The 21494-nt window shown below is 28.5% G+C and overlaps 1 protein-coding gene across 1 annotated transcript in view; it reads left to right on the top strand.

Moving 5' to 3' along the window:
• Positions 1–16030, top strand: part of LOC136968871 (transcription factor E3-like) — a 77400-nt gene extending 61370 nt beyond the window's left edge. Inside the window, exons 5-9 of the mRNA XM_067262924.1 lie at positions 347–439; positions 3171–3342; positions 13928–14003; positions 14611–14776; positions 15033–16030. Coding sequence (XP_067119025.1) covers positions 347–439; positions 3171–3342; positions 13928–14003; positions 14611–14776; positions 15033–15320 — 795 coding nt within the window. The 3' untranslated portion in view covers positions 15321–16030. The remainder of the gene's footprint in view (positions 1–346; positions 440–3170; positions 3343–13927; positions 14004–14610; positions 14777–15032) is intronic.
• The last annotated feature ends 5464 nt before the right edge of the window (positions 16031–21494 follow it).

The following is a 21494-nucleotide window of genomic DNA, read 5'->3' as shown; positions in this document are numbered from 1 at the left end:
CAAGTGAAGGAGTATTGATATTTGTGGTGTAGCAAAAGTGACACTATGGTGCATGGAATTTTTTAAATTTGCTACATATATCTGACTATACAGAAAATATAATATAAAAAACAAACAATAAAGAACAATACAGAAAACAATGTTAAAAAGTGGCACCACAGTGTCACTTTTATATTGTTTTAGTTTTTTTAGTTGTTGTTGTTGGCAGTTCTGTTCTTATGTAAGCCTTGTGTGTGCATGCTGTGTTATAATTAAACTGTTCTTTGAGCTTAAGTCCAAAGTGTTACATATTTATTTTTTATTATAAGTCTACATATATGAAATATAAGCAATTTATATTTTAAAGGTGGAAGAATTTTGGGATGATTTTAGCCATTTAGAAACTGGATTGGATTTTGACGGTGTAGAAGTTGATTGCAATGTAAATCAACCTAATACTGTAAGTTATATTATTATTATATTAATATTATTTTTGCACATTTTTAATCAAGCATTATGGCAATGACTCTGCACCAAATAAAAAAAGTCTATAAAGACACTGAACACACCTTATACACTTTTTCGGGAATTAATTTGAATTAAAACTGATGTTTTTGGTCTGATTGATATGCCTCTGATTTGTTCCAATTATTAAATTTAATACTGTTCCAAAAATAGAATCTGTTTAAAAACCCAACAAGGCTTATCAATCAACTCAAAAACATTAATTTTAATTAAAATTAATTGCTGGAAAATTGTGTAAAGTGTGTCCAATGTCTTTATATATTGTGATAGTTCTAGCTTTGACTATTATTGGTAAAAAGTCACTGACTGACTATTTACATGAGTCAGAGTTGCCAGTTGTCGGGGCTTATTTCTCTGTCCCAAATACCTATAGTAATTTTGAATATCTTGTTTTGAAAGATAATGTAGTGTGTAAAACTTCAAGATTTTCTATAAAAAGATTGCTGAAATATAAGCAATTGAAAAGTGCAAAAATAAGTACCTAACCTGATGGCTGTGTGATAGTCTACCGAAATTATTTTTTTATACGGATTAAAGAGAGAGACATTTATGGAAATATATAAAACAGCTACAATATTGGATATTTGCTATATTTTCTTCTTTTCTTCATCCGACACTGCATACACTTAAGAGAAATAAACTATTGGGTCTAGAAAGCTCAAATTTTAAACTTAAATGGTCTTTTTATCAGTGAGATGCTTGCAAAACTTCCAAGTCTGTAGGTTAAAGTTTGCAGGAATTCTCTGTAGAGCCATTTTACTTTTATTGCTTAATTTTACACTTGTAAGGATAAAATTGCACTGAAACAAATGATTTCCATTCAAATTGTTATCCAGAATAACAAAATCTCAAATTTATGTGAATTAAAACTTTTTATAACAATTTTTGTAAATGGCATATTGAAAGCTTTTAGTCGGTGGCTGTTGTATTGCTGAGTGCTGACCAAACTGTACAATTTGTCATGGTCTTGATGTAATAACCCAATTATTAACCAAAAAACAATTGATATCCAAACAAAAACATCTAAGATGTAAAAAAATTGCATCAAGTAAAAACTTATGCCAATTTAGATGATAGTTGAGGTTTTTTCTTAGGAATTTTTCTTTGATAAAGATAAGGAAGTGATTTGTAGAAAACAGTAATATAGATAAAAAATTTTGTTGGTCTTGTGAATACCACTTCAAAAGCCAAACTTAATCTTGTTTAAAGCCAAAAAACTTGATTTTTAAGAAAGCACTCTTAACTTTTCTTAAGTAAAAAAATTATGTTTTTATAAATTTATCAACTCTACTTCCTTGTTAATTACTACGTAAATTCTCAGTAGATAGATACTATCATTCTGTAAAGTAGGAAGCCAAATTGCATGTTTGAATGCCTTTATTTAAGTTTACTCAAGGAAAATTGTAGACATATGGGGGATTTCTTCCTCAATGATGTTATATAAATTGTTGATTCTTGCACTGAGGGTCCGTGCTGTGTATTTTGTTTCCAATCCTGAGTGCAAGAATCAATCTTTTATATAATTATTGAGGAAGACAATCCTAAGATAGCTACAAATTTTTCTGGAGTTTTAAATAAAGGCATTGAAACACCCAGTTTGCCTTCCTAATTTATGATAACTTTTTAAATTCTCAATGGAGAGAGATGTCATTGAAGACATGTGCTTTAAAAAAAAAATTCATTGATTTGAAATTTCAAGACTGGGTGTCATCATAAAGAATCCAGTCAATTTATATAAAAATATTATTTGAATTTAATATTTTTTAATTAACTGAAGAAATTCTAAAAATATATTCTTCATGTACTAATATGAGGTGAATTCAGAAAGTAAAGATATGAGACCAGTAGAAATTCAAGGAAAATTATTTTTTTTACCATTTGCTGCATTGCTGTATCTGTTAGGGTCTAAGTCATACAACAGAAGTCACTTGAATTTTAATTGAACTTTAATTGCATCATCATTATGCTCGCATTGTGTGTGTTCAAAATGGTCATGTCAATTTGTAATCCTACCAAGTACAAGGTTCATTTAATAATTTGATTCCATTTAGTTTGTCAGTAACTTATTTACATTTATGGTGAAGACATTATGAACATACAAAACCTGACAAAATGGTATCCTACTGCAAGACAATGCCTGTCTGCACACTGCTTGCATCACACAAGAGTTGTTGCAGACATTTAAGTGGGAAGTTTTGGAACAACCATTGCACAGCTCAGATCTTGCAGCAAGCAATTATCACTTGTTTCTGAAGTTGAAGGAACATCTCTCTGAAAAGAAGTTTGATGACAATGATAAGGTTCAAGATGCAGTGATGATATGGCAGTCAATCTAAAATTAAATGATTTAGAAATATTTTCTGGACTTTGTATCTTTACTTTACAAATATGCCTTGTATAATTTATTTATTTTGTATTGATGTGATTTAAGATATTTTATGTATAGACTTTGTACATACATTGACAAATGTTTGTGTTTAAAAATTCTGATGATTTCATCAATAGAATTTTTCTTTATATTGCAGATAACAGTGAATCATAAAGGATGCTTAATTTATATTTATTGTGAAAAATATTTGTAATGAGATGTGATTAATCATATTTTCCAGAATTTTTCAGAACTTTAAATTTTATAACTTAAAAATTTGGATATATTCTTTTTCTAGATACCTGGTAATACAAATATCATAAATCTTTTTGCCTCAATACCTGTTGTTAACAAAGTATCTGCCTCATGTCCTGCAGAAGTTACAAGAATTAAAGAAGAACCTGCTTTATTTACAGAAATAGATATTCATGCTTTGAAAGACAGGCAAAAGAAAGATAATCATAATATGAGTATGTTATTTTATATTATTAAGACATTTAATGTATGTAATTGTCCTTATTAGAAGCCTTCTGAAATTAAACATTTCCTGAAACCTGAGCTTTATTGAGACTATGATTTACTGCAGTGGTTCCCAACCGGTGTTCCGCGGAACACTGGTGTTCCGTAAGCATCTCCCAAGTGTTCCGCAGATTTAGTCGCAAATCGGAAAGTGTACAATCGTATTCGAGCCGCTGAATATCAAAAAATTAAAAAATTTTCATAAACTTAAATTTATATATATATACGACTCGTACTTATGGAATGTACTACTGTTTCGAATAAGATAAAGGCAATGATAAAAACTGAATGAAATATGTAAAAAACATCAGGCACAAGTTTCCCTTTAAAGTTATTTAGGTATATTTTTTCCTGTCTTAGAATTGGCGTTAATAATATGAGTAGAGATTTTGAATTATAACTGCTCAATTCTAATAAAATAACTGATGACAAGCTTATGTATTTCATATTAACTTAAGTAAGTGTTCCGCTAAAGAAAATTGCTCACAAAAGTGTTCCGCATCCTAGAAAAGGTTGGGAACCACTGATTTACTGTATGTTATTTATTATAAAGCCACACATAAAGTATGAAATATATTGTTTTTTAAAATTTTCTCTTATTGGTACTTCAATCCCCATTTATGTATGTATGTATATATACAGCAGGTATCCCTCATACAACATAGTACTTCTACAACAGTTTTTCTCTAATATGATTTGAAAATTGGAAATACCACCCATGCAACTTGACTTCTAGTTTTGCTCTAACACAGCTTTGGAAATCCTCTTTGTTATTCAATATTTTCTTTAATTCAAGTAATCGTGTGTGTCATCTTAAATTTGTGCATGGATTATAGAATACTAGTAGCCCGGGACACCCCCTAGTGGGCATTACAGGCATTCCGTGACAATAATAAATTCCTATTACAAATATACTGAATTATTTATATTGTTATTGGCCAAATGAATAATAATAATTTACATTGTTAATTTAAATGTTTGAAATATGACACACGATAGAGGTGCCTCTGGTGCCCGTATTTGGCATAAACTTACACGGATGGACGGACACACGTTCAATGGGTTATATATATATAGATTGAATTTTCAATTATTTTGTGCTTTTCGTCAGGCTTACTTTAATGAAACTGATGATGCAATTTTTTTCTTCTGTGTCCAAACTTTCCTATCAACCAGGTATCATTGTTTCTGCTTTTAGACTTTAGCTCTTAGACTGTCACTGTGTTTTGTTTTTATAGATTAATCTTTATATTTAGTAAAGTTTATTTAAACATTTTTAAGTAAGTGTTATTAAACTTTTTTTTTAACTGTAGGTAAGCAATCATTTGTAAAATTATGGACGAAATACAGCAGTATTTCAGTATTCGAACACAAATTCAGAAAAAAAGTCACTAGGTACTTTACTGAACAAATACCATCTGCTAGAATAATTTTTAATTAATAACATATTTTTATTTTGTCATCCATAAAGAAATTTTTATGATAAAAATAAAAAATATGAAAATGTTTCTGCTACTTCAGATCAAGATTGACAAAAAGCTGAGATGATAATGACGATACTTTGTAAAAAGAAAACACACACATTTAACTAAAATTAATACAGTAATAATGTGTAATACAGTATCTTCAAGTGTGATTGTTAATTAATTATTGATTGGAAATAAATTATCCATTTGTTTAATGAACATATTTCTCTTAGTAACAAAACAGAATAGTATACTTTTGCTAACTTCTATCTAACTGTATGTTTTGCATTTGTTCTTTGTTTTGTACAGCATGGATTTTCAGAACATAACTACAGTGTTATACGAGGGATACCTGTATATATAAAATTCTTATTAATTATTTATTTAATCAATCAATTGATTTTTGAAATTCCAATTAATCTGTAATCAGGTAATTGATCAAAATGCTTACTGGTGCATCACTAATTCTGTTTTCTTTTAATTAGAAAAATTATTAAAAATATCGGGTGGTAATGCTTGTTGCAAAGAGTGTTGGTGAATTTTTCGGTGTGCTTTTCGATTATGGAAAACGCTAAGGTTTTGATGATAATGTTTTTAGATATTATTAATAATGAGTAGATTGGAAACACATCCTGGTCCTATTAATCATACTCTGCCAAATCCATTAATTCGAGCTTCAACATCTACAGTGAAACGAGGTTGTTATCCAAGTGAAACCTTTTTTGAAGTCAATGTATAATGTAGGATAATGTTTTTGTCCAATATCAGAATGAAGCAAGTCTATACCTAAAGAAATTATCAAATTGTTCATCCAAATAATAAATAAAGTTATTTTGACATTAAATGAGGTTTTTACCAGGATTGACTGGCTGGTTAATTTACATAATGAATATGACAAACGATTAACTCATTTAGAGCTCAAATTAGAGGAATTTTGTAAGTTCAAACAAGATGTTTGAGATAAAAATAGTTGGGTTTTGCATTCTGTTGGTATAATGTTGAACGAGATGAGTAAGAAAAACATTCTAATTAAGGGTTTGACTGATGATAACTATGATTTGAACAGGAAAGTGCAAAACTCATTTTTTAAATTAACTGGCAGTTAAAAGGCAGCTCTAATGGCAAAGATTATAAAATTAAATATATCAAATACTATTTTGATTGAATTACTATTGATGGCAGATTTTAATTAAGAAACTAATTTTTGGTAATATAAAAAAATAAAAGATAATGAAGCATTGAGGAATATATGAATTTTCAATTATTTATGCTGGAAATCTAGACTGAGACAAAAAATTATTGCCTTTTTTACATGATTATAAATTGGATGGAAAGAAAATTCGACTGGTGCAGATATGTTAGAGGTTGGATCAGAGATATATACATTTAATTTAGATAGGAGAGAACTAATAAAACTTGATTTTTTAGTTCAAAATTGAGCAACGAATATTCAAAACCCTCTTCACTCCCTGATTTAAGAAACAGAACAACTGAACTGAAGGACTTATCATGGCATTCTCAGGGTACTTTTTTAATTAATCTTAATTATAGTAGTTTGTTAGACACATTTCTAGGATTGATATTTTAGGATTGATGGAGACTTGGTCTACATTTTTGTTGTGTTTGAAGGTTAATAATAATAAACTAAGTTTTTGAGGTAATGGCCACTAAGATCTTAGGGGGAGTAAGGCCTTTGGGAGGACTACAACTTGGTATAAATGAACAATTAGATGAGATGGTCCTATTGGTGGCATGGAAGCATATAATGGCTATTAGACTAAAACTTAATCAAAGAAAGAATAAAAGGCAATGAAATATGATAGTTATATTAGTATAGTATCTCCATATTCCAGCATTTTATAGATAGATTATTAAGTTGGAAGGCCTAATTTCTGATTATTCCTCAAACTATGAACTTTTGCTGATTAGAATTTTAATGCATGAATTGGTTTGACTGTGAATACTATTTAACCCTTAGCCTGCTGTTTGCCACGCCCCCTTATTTTGTAAAATGGCCAAGGTCAAAATAGGTGAATCAGGCAATATTATTTTAAAAATTCACTAAAAATTAAATTATTATTTTATTCATATGAAAAAAATCACATATATTTATCAATATAGTTAGTTTTAAATACGACATATTTCAATAAAGTTTGTTTGAAAAATTTATGAGAAAAAAAAAATAATATATGATAACTGACATTCAGACTTGAAAATTTGTTACTATTTGTCAAAATTAACATTGCCTGGTTACTTCATTCTTATTGTCACTGAGCCAATACGACACGTACAATATTGTTCTGTACAATTTGATATAACATTTATGCATGTACGTTTATTCGTTGTGAAATTATCGCACATTATATCAAACATTTGTTTAAAATTTGAACTTTATTCTGCTTTCAACTAATATAATGAACTAATATACTTTATTCATTTTATATCAAACAAGATTATTTATTTTCGTAATAAACATATGATTACCAATAGCAATAGATGTAACATTTTCGGATATTTTAGATTCAAAAAATAATTAAAAATTAAAAATTAAAAAAATATATAAAATATCAGAACTGAAGGTCATAACTTGAATATTTATGATGCATTAACATATTATAGCTGAATAAACTTATTATAGCATTAATGAACTTATTATAGTAATATTATTGCATAAATATGCTAAAAATAAAATAAAAAATAATCAGAAAATGAAAAATTAAGGAAAAACCATCGATAATTAAAATTTTTTAAGTCGACAAAACACCACCTGGACAAAAATATGTGAAACAGACGATAAACAAGACGATACCGTCAAGTGCTGACATCTGTTGTCGATAAATATTATAAAAATCGATTTTTAACAGGGTGACGATGAATCGGTACCCTGGATGTTTTGCGAAACAATTAGGGTAACGATAGATCGGTACCCTGGCCGGGAAAGGGTTAAAATACCCATTTATCAAATGATATAACAGTCAGTAAAAGAGATGAACTACTTTTTGAACTAGTGAAAGCTTATAATTTATATATATTACATGGTCAGTACCCTTGTGATTTATTGGCAGATTTTACTTAGACATATAAACTGGGTGTCTCGGTGATTTAGTGATACTGAGTGAGGAATTGATAGAAGACTTGCATAATTTCTTTAGGGGCCATCCATAAATTACGTAAGAACGATTTTGGCCATTCTAGACCCCCACCCACCCTTGTGTAAGAAACCAAAATATTTTCTTTTATCCCCTCTCCTCTTCCCTATCTTATGTAATATTTAGGCATTATTTTATAGAAAGATTTTAACAAAAATAAATTTTTTTTAATGAAACCCTAAAAACCTTAGGTCCAAAATATATAATTATTAATTAGTTAATTAATATGTACTATTATTTATAAAAGACTTTATGTGAACAAATTTAAAAATACAGTATAAAAATTTAATGAATTCGAATGAACAATTTATTTTAAGAACTTTATTTTTTAATTATTAACAATCTTTTTATTATTACAGGTAACCCCCGTAATAACACGGGAGTTACGTTCCAAAAAATTGCCTTGTTATGCGAATCCGTGTTATACGAAACAAAGAACTAGTACAAAAAGGGGGGTTAGGTTCCAAAAATTAAAAAACATGCTATTATATTTTCATAATTAAGATAAATATCTTTATTAAAATTTTCTTAAGTGATACATATTAATATAAATTAAACAATGTTTTCTTTGTTATCACTAAGCACTATTAACTGAGGGCATTTTCTTTTTGGCAAGTCATCCTTATCCTCTGAGCATTTTTTTGTATTATCTTTAGATCCATGCTTTACCTTTTGCAAAAAGTATGTAATTTTAGATTGCTTGCTTTTAGTTAAAAGATCTTTATAAATTTCTTTATATGGTGCTCAGCACTTATGAAGAATAAAGCAAGTATGGAATAAGGGAAAAACATCTGGCAACATCAAAAGCAGAAGCGTCAAGATCTGGCAACATTGAAACAAGTTTCGAGAAGGATCATGTGTATCGACAGAAGGTGGGAAAAGAAAATTTACATACTTAAGTACTAATAGTTCACAAAAATAATAATTTCCATGAACTAGTAGTACTTAAGTATGTAAAAATTTATTACATTTCATGTTGTACGAGGGTTTTACCCAATTCTCGAACTGTGTCAGAGTGAATCTGTGCTATAAAAGTACCGTGTTATACGAGGGATGGTCCCAATTCTCGAACCATGGTAGAGTGAATCTGTGCTACAGAAGTGCCGTGTTATATGGGGGGTTACCTGTATTATCATTAATCAATGTCATAATATTCATTTATATATAAATTTTAATTTTCACAAAAAGGACACACAAAATTTTGACAGATCGACTAGCTAGTGCATGTGTAAACAGAAACGTCATACAAAATAAAGCGAGAGAATAGAGAGAAACCACATTCCATTGTCAAATATGACAATGGAATGTGCAACGGATTACATCTTGGCTAAGGCCAAGAAAATAAATTACATGCTGCTAAAATGTGCTATGTGCACCTAGAGACTTGAAAATTTGTTACTATTTGTCAAAATTAACATTGCCTGGTTACTTCATTCTTATTGTCACTGAGCCAATACAACGTACAATATTGTTCTGTTAATCATAAAGCTTGTAAAACTTTGTATAATGGGGCAATACAACCAATGCTACTTTACACAGCCTCTAGCTGGGGTCATGGATCTAGTAAAAATTCAGTAGCAAGTAAATTACTCTTTTCAAAGACAGTTTGCCATCATGATTTCAAAGTGCTGCCAAACTGTTTCTACTAATACTAATACACCTGTAACTACTAACTGTTTCTACCATACTAATACACCTGTAAACAAGGTTATCCCCCAGGATACATTTGATGTCATCTGCTTCCTCCATGGATAACCATGCAGACATTAATATCTATATCAGATGGATCCAAAAGCCCCTTTCATGTTGGCTCAAGTATCTGTGTCTTCCTCCAAACTGACATATTTTGCCCAAAATATGTTAGAAGGTACAGATACTTCCCTCATACCTCCATCTATCAAGCTGAAGAAGATGCTGTCTAACAAGCTATTCAGTGGGCCATTTCACTACCAAGCAAATCTCTATCAACATTTACAGTGATTCTCAGTCTGTCCTAAAAGCTCTATTAAATCCCAATTGCAATAGCAATAAAATCACATATATCCAGCACCATATTAAAAATCTTGTAAATAAGATAACTTTTATATTTGTTCCCAGCCACAGTGGCATACTAGGAAATGAAAAAGCCGACTTTGAGGCTAAGTCAGCTGCAAAGGACACTGACTTGGACTACACTCACATCGCTCTCTGACACAGCAACCTTAAAATTTTATTTCATGATAACGCTATGCAAAAGTGGAATCAACAATGGTTGAGCAGTAAAACTGGTAGAATAACAAGACTTTATTTTTCTAGTGTTGAATGCAAGTTCTCATCACCACTTAGAGATTTATCATTTGCTACTGCTCAACTACTTACTGAGCATGATAACTTTAGAAGCTACCTGGCAATGTATAACCGGGCAGAAAATGCTTCTTGCTTTTGCTCTGCAGAAAACCTAGACACTGTCGACCATATGATCTATTATTGTCCAATTTACAATCAAGATAGACTTGTTCTGAAATCAGAAATCTTTACGCTTGGTTTCAGGTGGCCATGTCCACTCGATAAGCTTGTTCAGAAGCCACTGTTTGATGCTTTTTACAATTATGTTCAAAAAACGTGGAATAAAAGACTTTATAATTTCTAATATCTAGTTTTACATTTTAGTTTTCACTAAAAGCCAAATACTAATTTTATGTTTACTTTGTATCATGTATTTTTGTTTATGTATTTTTAGTGTTATACCCTGAATAGGGGCCAGTTTCCCTTACAAGACTCCCAGAAGGCATTTTCCCTCACGCAACATCGCGCACCAGAGAAGGCAACGGGGAACCACTCTGGTTGTAACTTCCCCCAGGATACACCTTGGTACCCTAACTAACCACTTATTAACCTGCACCAGGTGCTCACTGACGTCAGGATTTCTGATATAGCATGCAGAGAGAGAGAGAGAGAGAGTGTGTGTGTGTGTTTTATACACCCATAGGAGTGATCCACTTATTCTAATAAAAATCAAAGAGAGAGAGAAACCACCATATGGCCTTTTTCCCATGATAAAAAATGTGTAGAGTGTCTGCTAGCGTTATTATTTTATCACGTCACACAAGATGGCATTAGTATAACGAGCGTTCTTAATAGAAACCGCCAAATTGAAGCCAAATTCATAACTCCACCACTAAACGAGATAAAAAAATAAAAAATTAAAATATTATGTAAGATGAGATCTATTACCCCTACTCCTGAGTAAGAAATCGTAAGAAATCCTTGACCCCCACCCACCCCAAAATACCTTATGTAATTTATTCCTTGTGACTATGTTTGATCATAATTTTATTCCTGAAATATTAATAGATATGGGTTCAGACAGGAAATTTAAAATAATAGATAAGACAGAATGATTGATTTGGAGTGACAACAAATCTGCTTTGTATTCTGAAACAGTACCGAACAGATATTTAAATGTCTCAAATGACAATATTGAGGATATATACTCCATGATTTTGAGAGTGGTCAGTTCTTCAGCCAAGCAGTGTAGAATGATAATATATTTGAGATTAATAAAATTGTCTTCATTAGCATGGTTTGATAAAGGTTGTAAAATAGACCAAGAAATTAAAGAATAAGATTTAAAGAATAAGATGCTGAGAAAATTTTGGAGGTCTTGAAACAAAGATGATTTAATAAGATATTTGATTCCAAGACTAATTTTCATTCATTATATAATAAGACCAAAAAGAAGAAATATTGGTTAAGAATTAATCATCAGTTACAATCTGTGCAATCCTCAAAATATTTTTGGTCTGTTGTTAATAGGTATAATAGGAGGAAGAAACCTGATGATCAAATTGTTTTTGACTGGGAATGTTTTTTAGAATATAGTTTCTGCATCCGACTTTTGATCCCATTTTGGATTTTGGTTGTAGTGATTTCTCTCCAATCTTGGATGAGCCATTTTCATTATATGAATTGAAAACTTCAATTTGCAAACTCAAAATAGGATCAGCACCTGGCATGGACAGTATAAAAAATGTGTTTATTATATTGTTAGTTGGAATTACTGAACCTCTTCAATAAAATTAAAGAAACAGCAAATTTTCGTGATCAGTGAAAAAATGATTTATAAGAAAGGAGATAAACTTAATTCCCATAATTATTGGCCAATTGCCTTGTTAAATACTTCTAGGAAGCTATTTACTGAAATCCTGATGGACCAGTTGATTCATTGGATGACTGAATTTAATATAATCTCTCAAAATCAAGAAACACTTTCATCAAAGGTAGAGGAACTATGTACAAGTTTTTCATATTTAATGGCTTAATACAGTATGTTCTGTCAAAAAAGAGAGAGAGAATTTATGTGATTTTTGTGGATCTAGAAAAGGCTTTTGATAGGATTAATTTTAATATTTTATGGGAAAAATTACATTTCTTAGAAGTCTCAAGTTCATTTATTATTTTGTTTAAACATTTATTTCTTAATGCAAGATATTTTCTAATTAATTTGTTTAAAGTATTTTTTTTTCCCTAACTCTCTTGAATTTTCATGTTAATACATAATTATTTATGTTAGATAACATTGGTTAACTAAATATGTTTTCCCCCATTGTATGAAATTAAATTTTGAATCAACGAACTGAATTGATTTACTAATAACCAGAGCTCAAAGCTTTTCGGTCCCCATCAATGTTGCAGCACAACAAAACAATTATTCATTCCTTGCTTGCTCCTCAGAATGCTTTTCCCCTTTCATAGCAAATATCCTATTAGGAAGCAGGCTATAAAACAATCTCATTTCATCCATATTAAAAATATTCCTTCCTTCATATGAATCCAGAGTGGATTTGTTACTCCCCAGATACACAGTGCTATGTTATACTATGTTTTTGCTGAAAATGATTTGTTCCATAAATTTATGCAGCTTGACAAAGTATAAATTTGCTACTGGACATTTAGAAATGTTAAAAAAGACCACTTGATAACAACATATATGATGTCATGTACTCTGGTTTTAAATTGAATACATAAAAATGTTTCTTTATTAATAAAAAAAATGATATTAATATATCTATTATATATATATCTAATATCTATATATATTATATATAATATATCTATTATATTAATATATCTAATATATATATTAAATAATTTTATTTGTTATTAGTAAAAGTAACATTACTTTATGGGCCTTCTAAGTTTTGTTCCAGGTTTGGGAAAAAGTTTTCAGCTCTCCCTCCAGACAGCTCTGCTACACCAGCTGGAAACAAGAGAGCAGCCAAGGAGTGGCTTGCTATCTTGTTGATTATTTTCTAGGATGATTAAGGCCCAAGCAACACAAATATGGATTTACCAGCATAAACCCTAAATTTACATTATTTCAAGCTTGAACAGAACAGTATGCAGCACACACTGTTCAGTTGAACATCTTAATGTTTTAACATAGTTATACTCACTTAGCGTATAATGGTTATTTTTTTCACATATATCCAAAAATGTTTTAACAGTTTTTTTTATGTAATTTGCAATTGCTCTGTTAATACTCTGTCCTGAAAAGAAACCATTATTCAGACTATCATAGTACTAATTTATACCAAATAGTTATCTTGAGTTGGACTATTCTTCACCTTAATAAAAAAAAATCTTAATTTTTTTTTTTTTACAATTCATTTCATTTCAATCAATGTAAAAATGAAGTAATTTTTAAAACACATGCTTTTCCCAAATTTGCTTATGAATTAACACACCAATTAAAAAATATTAAACACTTTCATTTTTACATATGAATATTTGAAAATTTTTGTAACTTTGTTTGCTCCTAATTTATGAAATATTTATATAAAGAAGTTATAACTATATATGTTTTTCATGTAGCTAGTTTTAATTTAAACATTAACTAATATATGTTATTTCACATTCTTATGTCTATCTGTTTTTAACAGTTGAGAGAAGGAGACGATACAATATTAATGATAGAATTAAAGAATTAGGGACACTTTTACCAAGAAATAATGATCCGTAAGTATCATAATATGCAGATTATTAGATAAGTTTATATTAAATACTAACCAAAACATCTGATATTGCTTGGAGGATGTTCTTGAAGACATAAAAACTGAATAAAATTTTATTGTAATAATGACATTTAATTTACAGTATATGTTAGTATATCCAACAATAACACAGGAAATCTTGTTGAACAATTATGACATTATATGTGAATGATCTCCCATAAAAGATTCAGAAATAATATAATTAAAATTGAAATTTATAGCTAAACATAAAAAATAATTTAACAGTTTAAGCTTATCTTATTCTTATTAGTCCTATTCTGAATTGATCTTTTCTTCCAGAATTTTCTAAATTGTCTAATTATTATGATATGGTCTTGTTTTATGCAGGAGTTGTGTCAGCAGATAATAATGCATAAAGTAATCTATCATAACACAAATAATTCATGAGTTAATGTTTATTAACATTCCAATTTCATTTTTATAATTATTTTGAAGTATCTGATTTTATATAGACATATATTGCTTAATTTCAAAGTTTTTACATTGTCAGTTATGATGTGAGTAATTTGGTGTTATGTATTATTATATAAAAATTTTTATTTTATTTTTAGTTATTCTGAGTTAACTAGAGATGTTCGTCAGAATAAAGGAACCATACTAAAGGCTTCAGTAGATTATCTTCGTCGCTTAAAGCAAGAAGTGGAAAAAATACCAATAATGGAAGAAAAGCATCGTATTTTGGAACAACAAAACAAAAAACTATTGCTCAAAATTCAAGTTAGTTCTGAGATATTATGGTTTGAATACTTGAATGATAGATATCAGAAGATCTAAATTTGCAATAGAATTTGTTTATACAAAACATGTTAATTTCTAATGAACAAACTTTACTGATATGTATATTAATTTGTAATTTTCTTTTTGCATTAGTAATTTGCAAAAAAACATTGTTACAGATTGAATTAAAAACTTATATTTTTTAATTCTATGAATTTATGCTTTAAAAACACTAAAATGGTAATTTTGTTTCCAGGAACTGGAATATCAGATGAAAATGCATGGAGTGAATGAATGTAATGTCCAAACACAAAATACATCAAACATTTCAAAACAGCAGGTACCATTATTGAATCAAACAGTGAAGAAAGCTTTTGACGAAAACCTAAATAGAAATTCATCTGAAAGTCCAAATTCATACGTATGCCAGAATGAAGAACTAGCAATGGACGAAGAATTTCATAGTATAACTAGTGATCCCATGTTATCATGGAATGCAACGCAAGATCTATTTTCTTTGGAAAAAATGGATGTATTATCTTAATCTACTAACGAATATAATTTTTTACAAAAAAAATTATATCCTTTATAATTCATAAGATTTTAGCATAACATGTAACAAATCACATAATACATGATTATAAAATCTTGAGATTCTGTGAACTATTTAGTGAAACTTATTTTTTTTATACGTCTTTATTGCATTTCTAAATAACTTTTTATTAATTTAGAAATTGGCCAGTGATTTATTTTTTACATTTATGAAATTTTAAATTGATTTTAACTGACCAGCAGATATGTTCATTTGAATTATGTCTACTGCTTTATGTGAAATTTAAAAGATTCATAGTAATAAATTAATGAAAATGTAAGAATTATTTAGTGAAATTATAAATGCTTCCTGTAATTGTGACGAAATGAAATATAGAATATTCAATTTCACATTAATGACAAATGTTTTTGAACATTTGTTACAGCCAATTTAAGTAGCCATATTTATATCATTGGACTCTTATTGTATTTAAGGAAATATGTAGTCTGTATCAATTTTCCTTATTTCAGTTTTCAGGGCTAAAATTTTTTAATTCACAGGATTTAATGTTCAAAATCCTGAAATGAATTTAAAACTATTTTGATAAATTAATATATAATTATTCTTTGCATATATATATGGATCAGAAAGGAAGAAATTGCCTTGTGTTTTTCTCTGTCAAAAGAGAAATTTTTTTATTTTGATGCAGATTCAAATCAAATAAATTAATTTTAGTAAAAGTTAAAAATTTATATTTTTCATTAAAGTGCCATAATTATGATGAAATAAATTAAGCAATTGTATTTAATATATTACTTGATGAGAAAAATGGAAATTGATTCCACAAGGTTATGATATGCTATGAAATAGAATAAATCTGAGATAACAGAAATCATAACTTTATATCAATATTCTGTAATTAGATATTGGCATCAACATTACAAAGAATAAATAGTAAAATGATCTGAAATTTTTGATATCTGAATTGTTTTTACCGATAATGTATTCAAATATGAATTTTTTACACTTGTTCTAAGTTTGTATTTAAGCTTCCTAAACATGTGTGCAAGGCTAATTTAAATTAAAGCAAAATTTACTCAGATGTTACTATTTTTTAATGTATAGTAATTTAACTTTATGATTCATGCAATATTAGAAGATAAAAATAATAATGTTTGTGTCATTAGTTATAATGAAAGAAATAGATTTAGAATTTCATGCTTAGATTTAGAAGGTATTTAAATTGTAAATTATAATTTTACTCATTCTGTTAATATTCTTAAAATTTATATTTTTATTACTAGAAATATACCAGAATTTTGTTGATAAAAGTTTTGTTTTATCCATGACAATTTATTTAAAGCAGTATTAAATAATGATAAACATAAGTACTTCCTCTTATCAGTATTGATGCCAAAGTACTACAATATTCCGTACCGGTATAGTACTATCTGGATTTTTAACATTGAACATTTAAATCATAAAAAAATTTCTACTGAATTTTTAATAAATTTGTTGTATATAGTACAGTAAGTTTTTACATTTAATTTTTCATTATTCCATTGTAATTTTTAATTGTTTGCATTCCTAATATTGAATATTTCTATTATAATATGACACAAAAGACAATTTATTTGCAATGTTATAAAGGAGATGTGTAAACAAACTAGTAAGCAAATACAAAAAGATTTTCTTGTATTATGTTATGATGACAAGCAATATTTTGTTGTAAAATGATTTTATTTGTGTGTTTATGAGTTGATAATTGCACTTAAAAAGCTCAATCGCATATTCAAAGTATAGGAAAAACATTTGCTTTATAATAATAGTGAGGTTGAGGGCAAAGCTTTAAATGCGAAAATGTGTACTTCGGACATTCAGCACCGCCTTCCTGTAAGCCTGGAAGTTTGACAATGACATTTGGAATGTCGAGCATGATTCCACTGACTTTCCAAACACCATTGTAAAACTTCTAGGCTTACAGGAAAGTGGCGCCGAACGTCCGACGTTCACATTTTTGCGTTTAAAACTTTGCCCTCAACCTCGCTATTTTTTAAACTTTAATAGCATCAATTAAAGAATAAAATTTATATATAAGCTGTATAAATGTATATAAAACGAATTGCTGTATTCTGATTTTTCAGTAATGCTATAAGATTGTACAATGCAAGAGCACAAATTTTTAATAAGTTTTATAGTACAGTTTTATAGCAATATTTTGTTGTATTTCAATGTGTAGATGCTGATAAATGTATATTAATCATGCAAGAGTTTCAATTGTACAGTACAAAATAGCTGTTGAAATTTTATAATTAAAAAGATAACAGTTGAGAAAATTGAACTTTTAATCCGTATGTAATAAAATATAAAATTGGTTATTAATATCCATAAAAAAATAATCTAAGGAACCAAATTCTCTGTTAAAGCTTTTTAGGAATGAAAATGTATTCCAAAGTCCGGAGGTGAAAATTAAAAATTCTAGAAATGTTTCTATACAGAATTAGACTCCTTGAATTTAAACTCTTTTTTTTTTTTTTGTTTGTGATATTAATAATTTAATTATGGAAAATTATTTTCCAAATATAGTTGAGTATTAACAGATTTATTATTATAATTTGGTAGTTAGCAATTAAATTCATTTCTTAACAATTCAGTTTTTCTTTCTGATCCATCTCTGTGAAGTTTGAAGATTTAATTAAAATAAAAATTATACTTTTCTAACATATCATTATATTATAAAAAAGAAATCTATTAATGATTTATAAGTGTTAAAATATTCTATATGTTCACATTTACCTCATTGTTACTATATACAATAGATGTATTATATATAAATCTGATTTAAAATTTAATACGGGTACTCCTCACTTTACGACCTATCTGCTTAATGACCGATTGAGTTCCGACCAGCAATTCAGGGAATCCCCTTTCTCAGCTTGAGTGTCGATCAGTGGCGAATGGTGACATGCGCACTAAGCGTACTATAATAGGCTTGCACGCACTATAATTGTCTTATAGTACTATAATAGCCTTTTTATGAATAAATTTGAAGTTTGTTTCATAATTTGTATAATTTTACAACGATCCTATATTCCCGGCGCTATCTATATTCTCCTCACTTATCGACCAATTCGCTTAACGACGTAGTCGTCGGAACGGAACTCGGTCGTAAAGTGAGGAGTACTTGTACTTAACTTGTCACTTGTATCAAGTCATTAACTAATAAATCGTAAAGTTTAAAATCTTTTTTTTATGACCACAAAAAACTAAAATGGTAGAGTTAGAAATTCTGTCAAATTTCAATACTCCTTATGCAACTGTTAATTATATAATACATAATTTTATATGATTTCTATTCTAAATGTAATTGTTCTTAAAGAATCTCATTCTCAAAAAATTACTATTGTTATTCTTTACTTTTACTTATATGAAAATAAAATTAAATGTTTAAATGTACTCAAGCAAAATTTTATATTTAAATTATAAATTTTGCTAATCTACTCTTCGAATGTTATGTATTATTAAGAAGTTTTATGATATAACACTTTTGCATTTGCTACAGATGTGATGGCCAAAAATATTGTTTCCTTTAACCTTATGCAGATTGTAAAAGTGGCCTTATAGTTTGGGAAGCATGAAAATATTCCTGGTTCTGTAATATATTCTCAGAGACTTAAATTTTCTTGTACACTTGTATATTTTATACACAAACTCTTATTACTACATACATACATATTATAAGTTTATCAGCTAGCAACTTGTTATATTTGCATAATAATTTTTAATTTTGAACAAGTGATTTTTTCACTATAGAATTACTATTAAAAAATAAAATATAGGAACATTTTATTTATATATATTTTCACAATAATCAGTGATAATAGACCAATGTCTTAGAGATTTTTAATTGTATGAAAAAAAAATTTTTATAGATTTACAATTAATGATGACAAATTCTTGCATTTAACCATAAATTTGTTTAATCTAAAATATATTTTGAGATAAAATTTAATCTGAAATTGTTCTAACTCTGCCTTGTTCTAATTTTTTAAAACAACATTAATGCATATGTAATCAAACTGTAAATCATTTAAATCTTAAATTAGTATTTTAATATATATATATATAATATTTTATTAAATGTTAATCTTGGCATTTAGCAAATGTTTATACTGTTGGATATAAATATTTAATAAATTAAAATGTACAAAAATGGATTTTTTTGTGAGAACTCTGTCCGAGTTCGGATTTAACAATGCAAGTTATTAAAATTGTTGATGATGTACACTAGTCTATGTGATAACGATAAGAATGGTTTGAAAATAAAATATATTATTGTTGAATATATCAAATTAATTTTGTAAGAAAAATGTGGTTTTTCAAGAATATTTGTTAACATTATTAAATTAACTGATGACAAAAATATCAACAAGTAGAAAATCTTTCTAATCTTTTAAAACCATTTATTATATTTTAATATGAGTTTGTTTTTTTTTGTATTAATTTTTGAGCAGGGAACATGAAATTTGGAATGACTATATCAAGAATATAAAACTTTCCAGCAAAGTAAATTTCAGCATTGAGAAAACAAAGGTAATATTACTTTAAGGTATGTTGGAATCTGTCTGATTATTTTTAGTAATTATCAATAGAAAATAGTACACTAAGAGTAAAAGTGTTGAAGTAGTATTTATATTGTGTGTTTTACAATTTGAAAACATGATACAAATAAGCAATTAAGGCTATTTTAAAATTGGAAATATAAGTGATGTATACAGTAGAATCTGTTTGTTGTAATTACTTTTGGACGTGCCTATACTTGATTACATTAAGCAGAGTAAGTAAATAAGATTACAGTTAGTGGAAATTCTAGTTTTATTGATGATGTCAAAAATGACTATTATGCATTTTGTTAATTGTTTCAATATAAGGTTTATTTATATTTTTAATTAATATTACTTCAGTGATATGCTAGATGGATTATAAATACCACCAATTTATTTGCTTGTAGTATATAGTTGTTTTAATCATTAATGTCTAAATTACTAGCTAAGACTGACAACAGTTCTTCATGTTGAGGATGATAGGCATTCTAAGCTGTCATTTTTGCACTATTTACTTGATGATAAGTATAACCAAGCTGATTACAAAAAGTAGATTCCACTGTATTAGAAAGTTCAGATAACACTACAGTAATTAAATATGATTCCTCTCTAATTTTCAGTTATAAGATTAAATCTGATTTCCTAAAGACTTGATATGGCATATAATTGTTTAAAATTCTTGTAATAAGGCTAAACTAACTTCTAAATCTTAACTTGTACACAAATAAATGTTCTAAAGTTAACATTGTGAGTATTTATATGTAACTGTGCTCAATAATATGTCTTGTATGTGGACATAAAACTACGCATCCACATAAACAGCTAATAGAGATTACACATGCTTGTTTCATTGACATAAAAAGCCTAGAAAATTAAAAAAAACATTTTGTAAATCTCGCTGCATCTGGAGGCATCATCAACTCGACAACAAACATTTAGGATTCCAACAGGCTAAACTCGCAGAATACACACAAATCGAATAGACACTAACAAAAGAATACAGTTTTGAGTTTGTTAACGATATAGCCGAATTCAAAATGCATATTTAAAGTCAATCGACACACATACGCCACAGTTATACAAAGCCGTAACTCTTGCCGACAAAAACGGTACGACATTAGATTCCGATCGGTGCCGTGCAGGTTTAATACAGTATATAATAGAGAGACGGTATCGTAAAGCAGTCCCCGATCCAGAAGGAGTTTGACGATAGGCATCCCGACAATCTATGCCAGAATCACATTTGACAAAACTGCATCAAACTTCCGGTATACTCACAGATGTCTCTTTGGAGAAATGGAAGGGTTTGTGATTATCATACAAAACCAGATCATAAATATAAGAAACTACAAGAAGTGCATTTTAAGACAACACTCACACATGGCACTCGTAGGAAACAAAAATCATCCACAAAACGATACAGCACACCACGGTGGGCTGCAGGTTTTAAATTAGATTACTTGTATTATGTCTGCTATATCATAATATATCAAAAAGCCTGCATTTGTGCACAAACTTTCACACAGCCAGAAACTATGCTACGACCAAGCTAATCCTAGACAAAATAATGTAAACGGCACAC

The sequence above is a fragment of the Centruroides vittatus genome, unplaced genomic scaffold, assembly GCF_030686945.1.
Source record: "Centruroides vittatus isolate TY-2023 unplaced genomic scaffold, ASM3068694v2 contig_165, whole genome shotgun sequence".
In the NCBI taxonomy this organism is placed as follows: domain Eukaryota; kingdom Metazoa; phylum Arthropoda; class Arachnida; order Scorpiones; family Buthidae; genus Centruroides; species Centruroides vittatus.
Note: the sequence above shows the minus strand (reverse complement) of the source record. Positions and strands in the feature narration are given on the sequence as shown.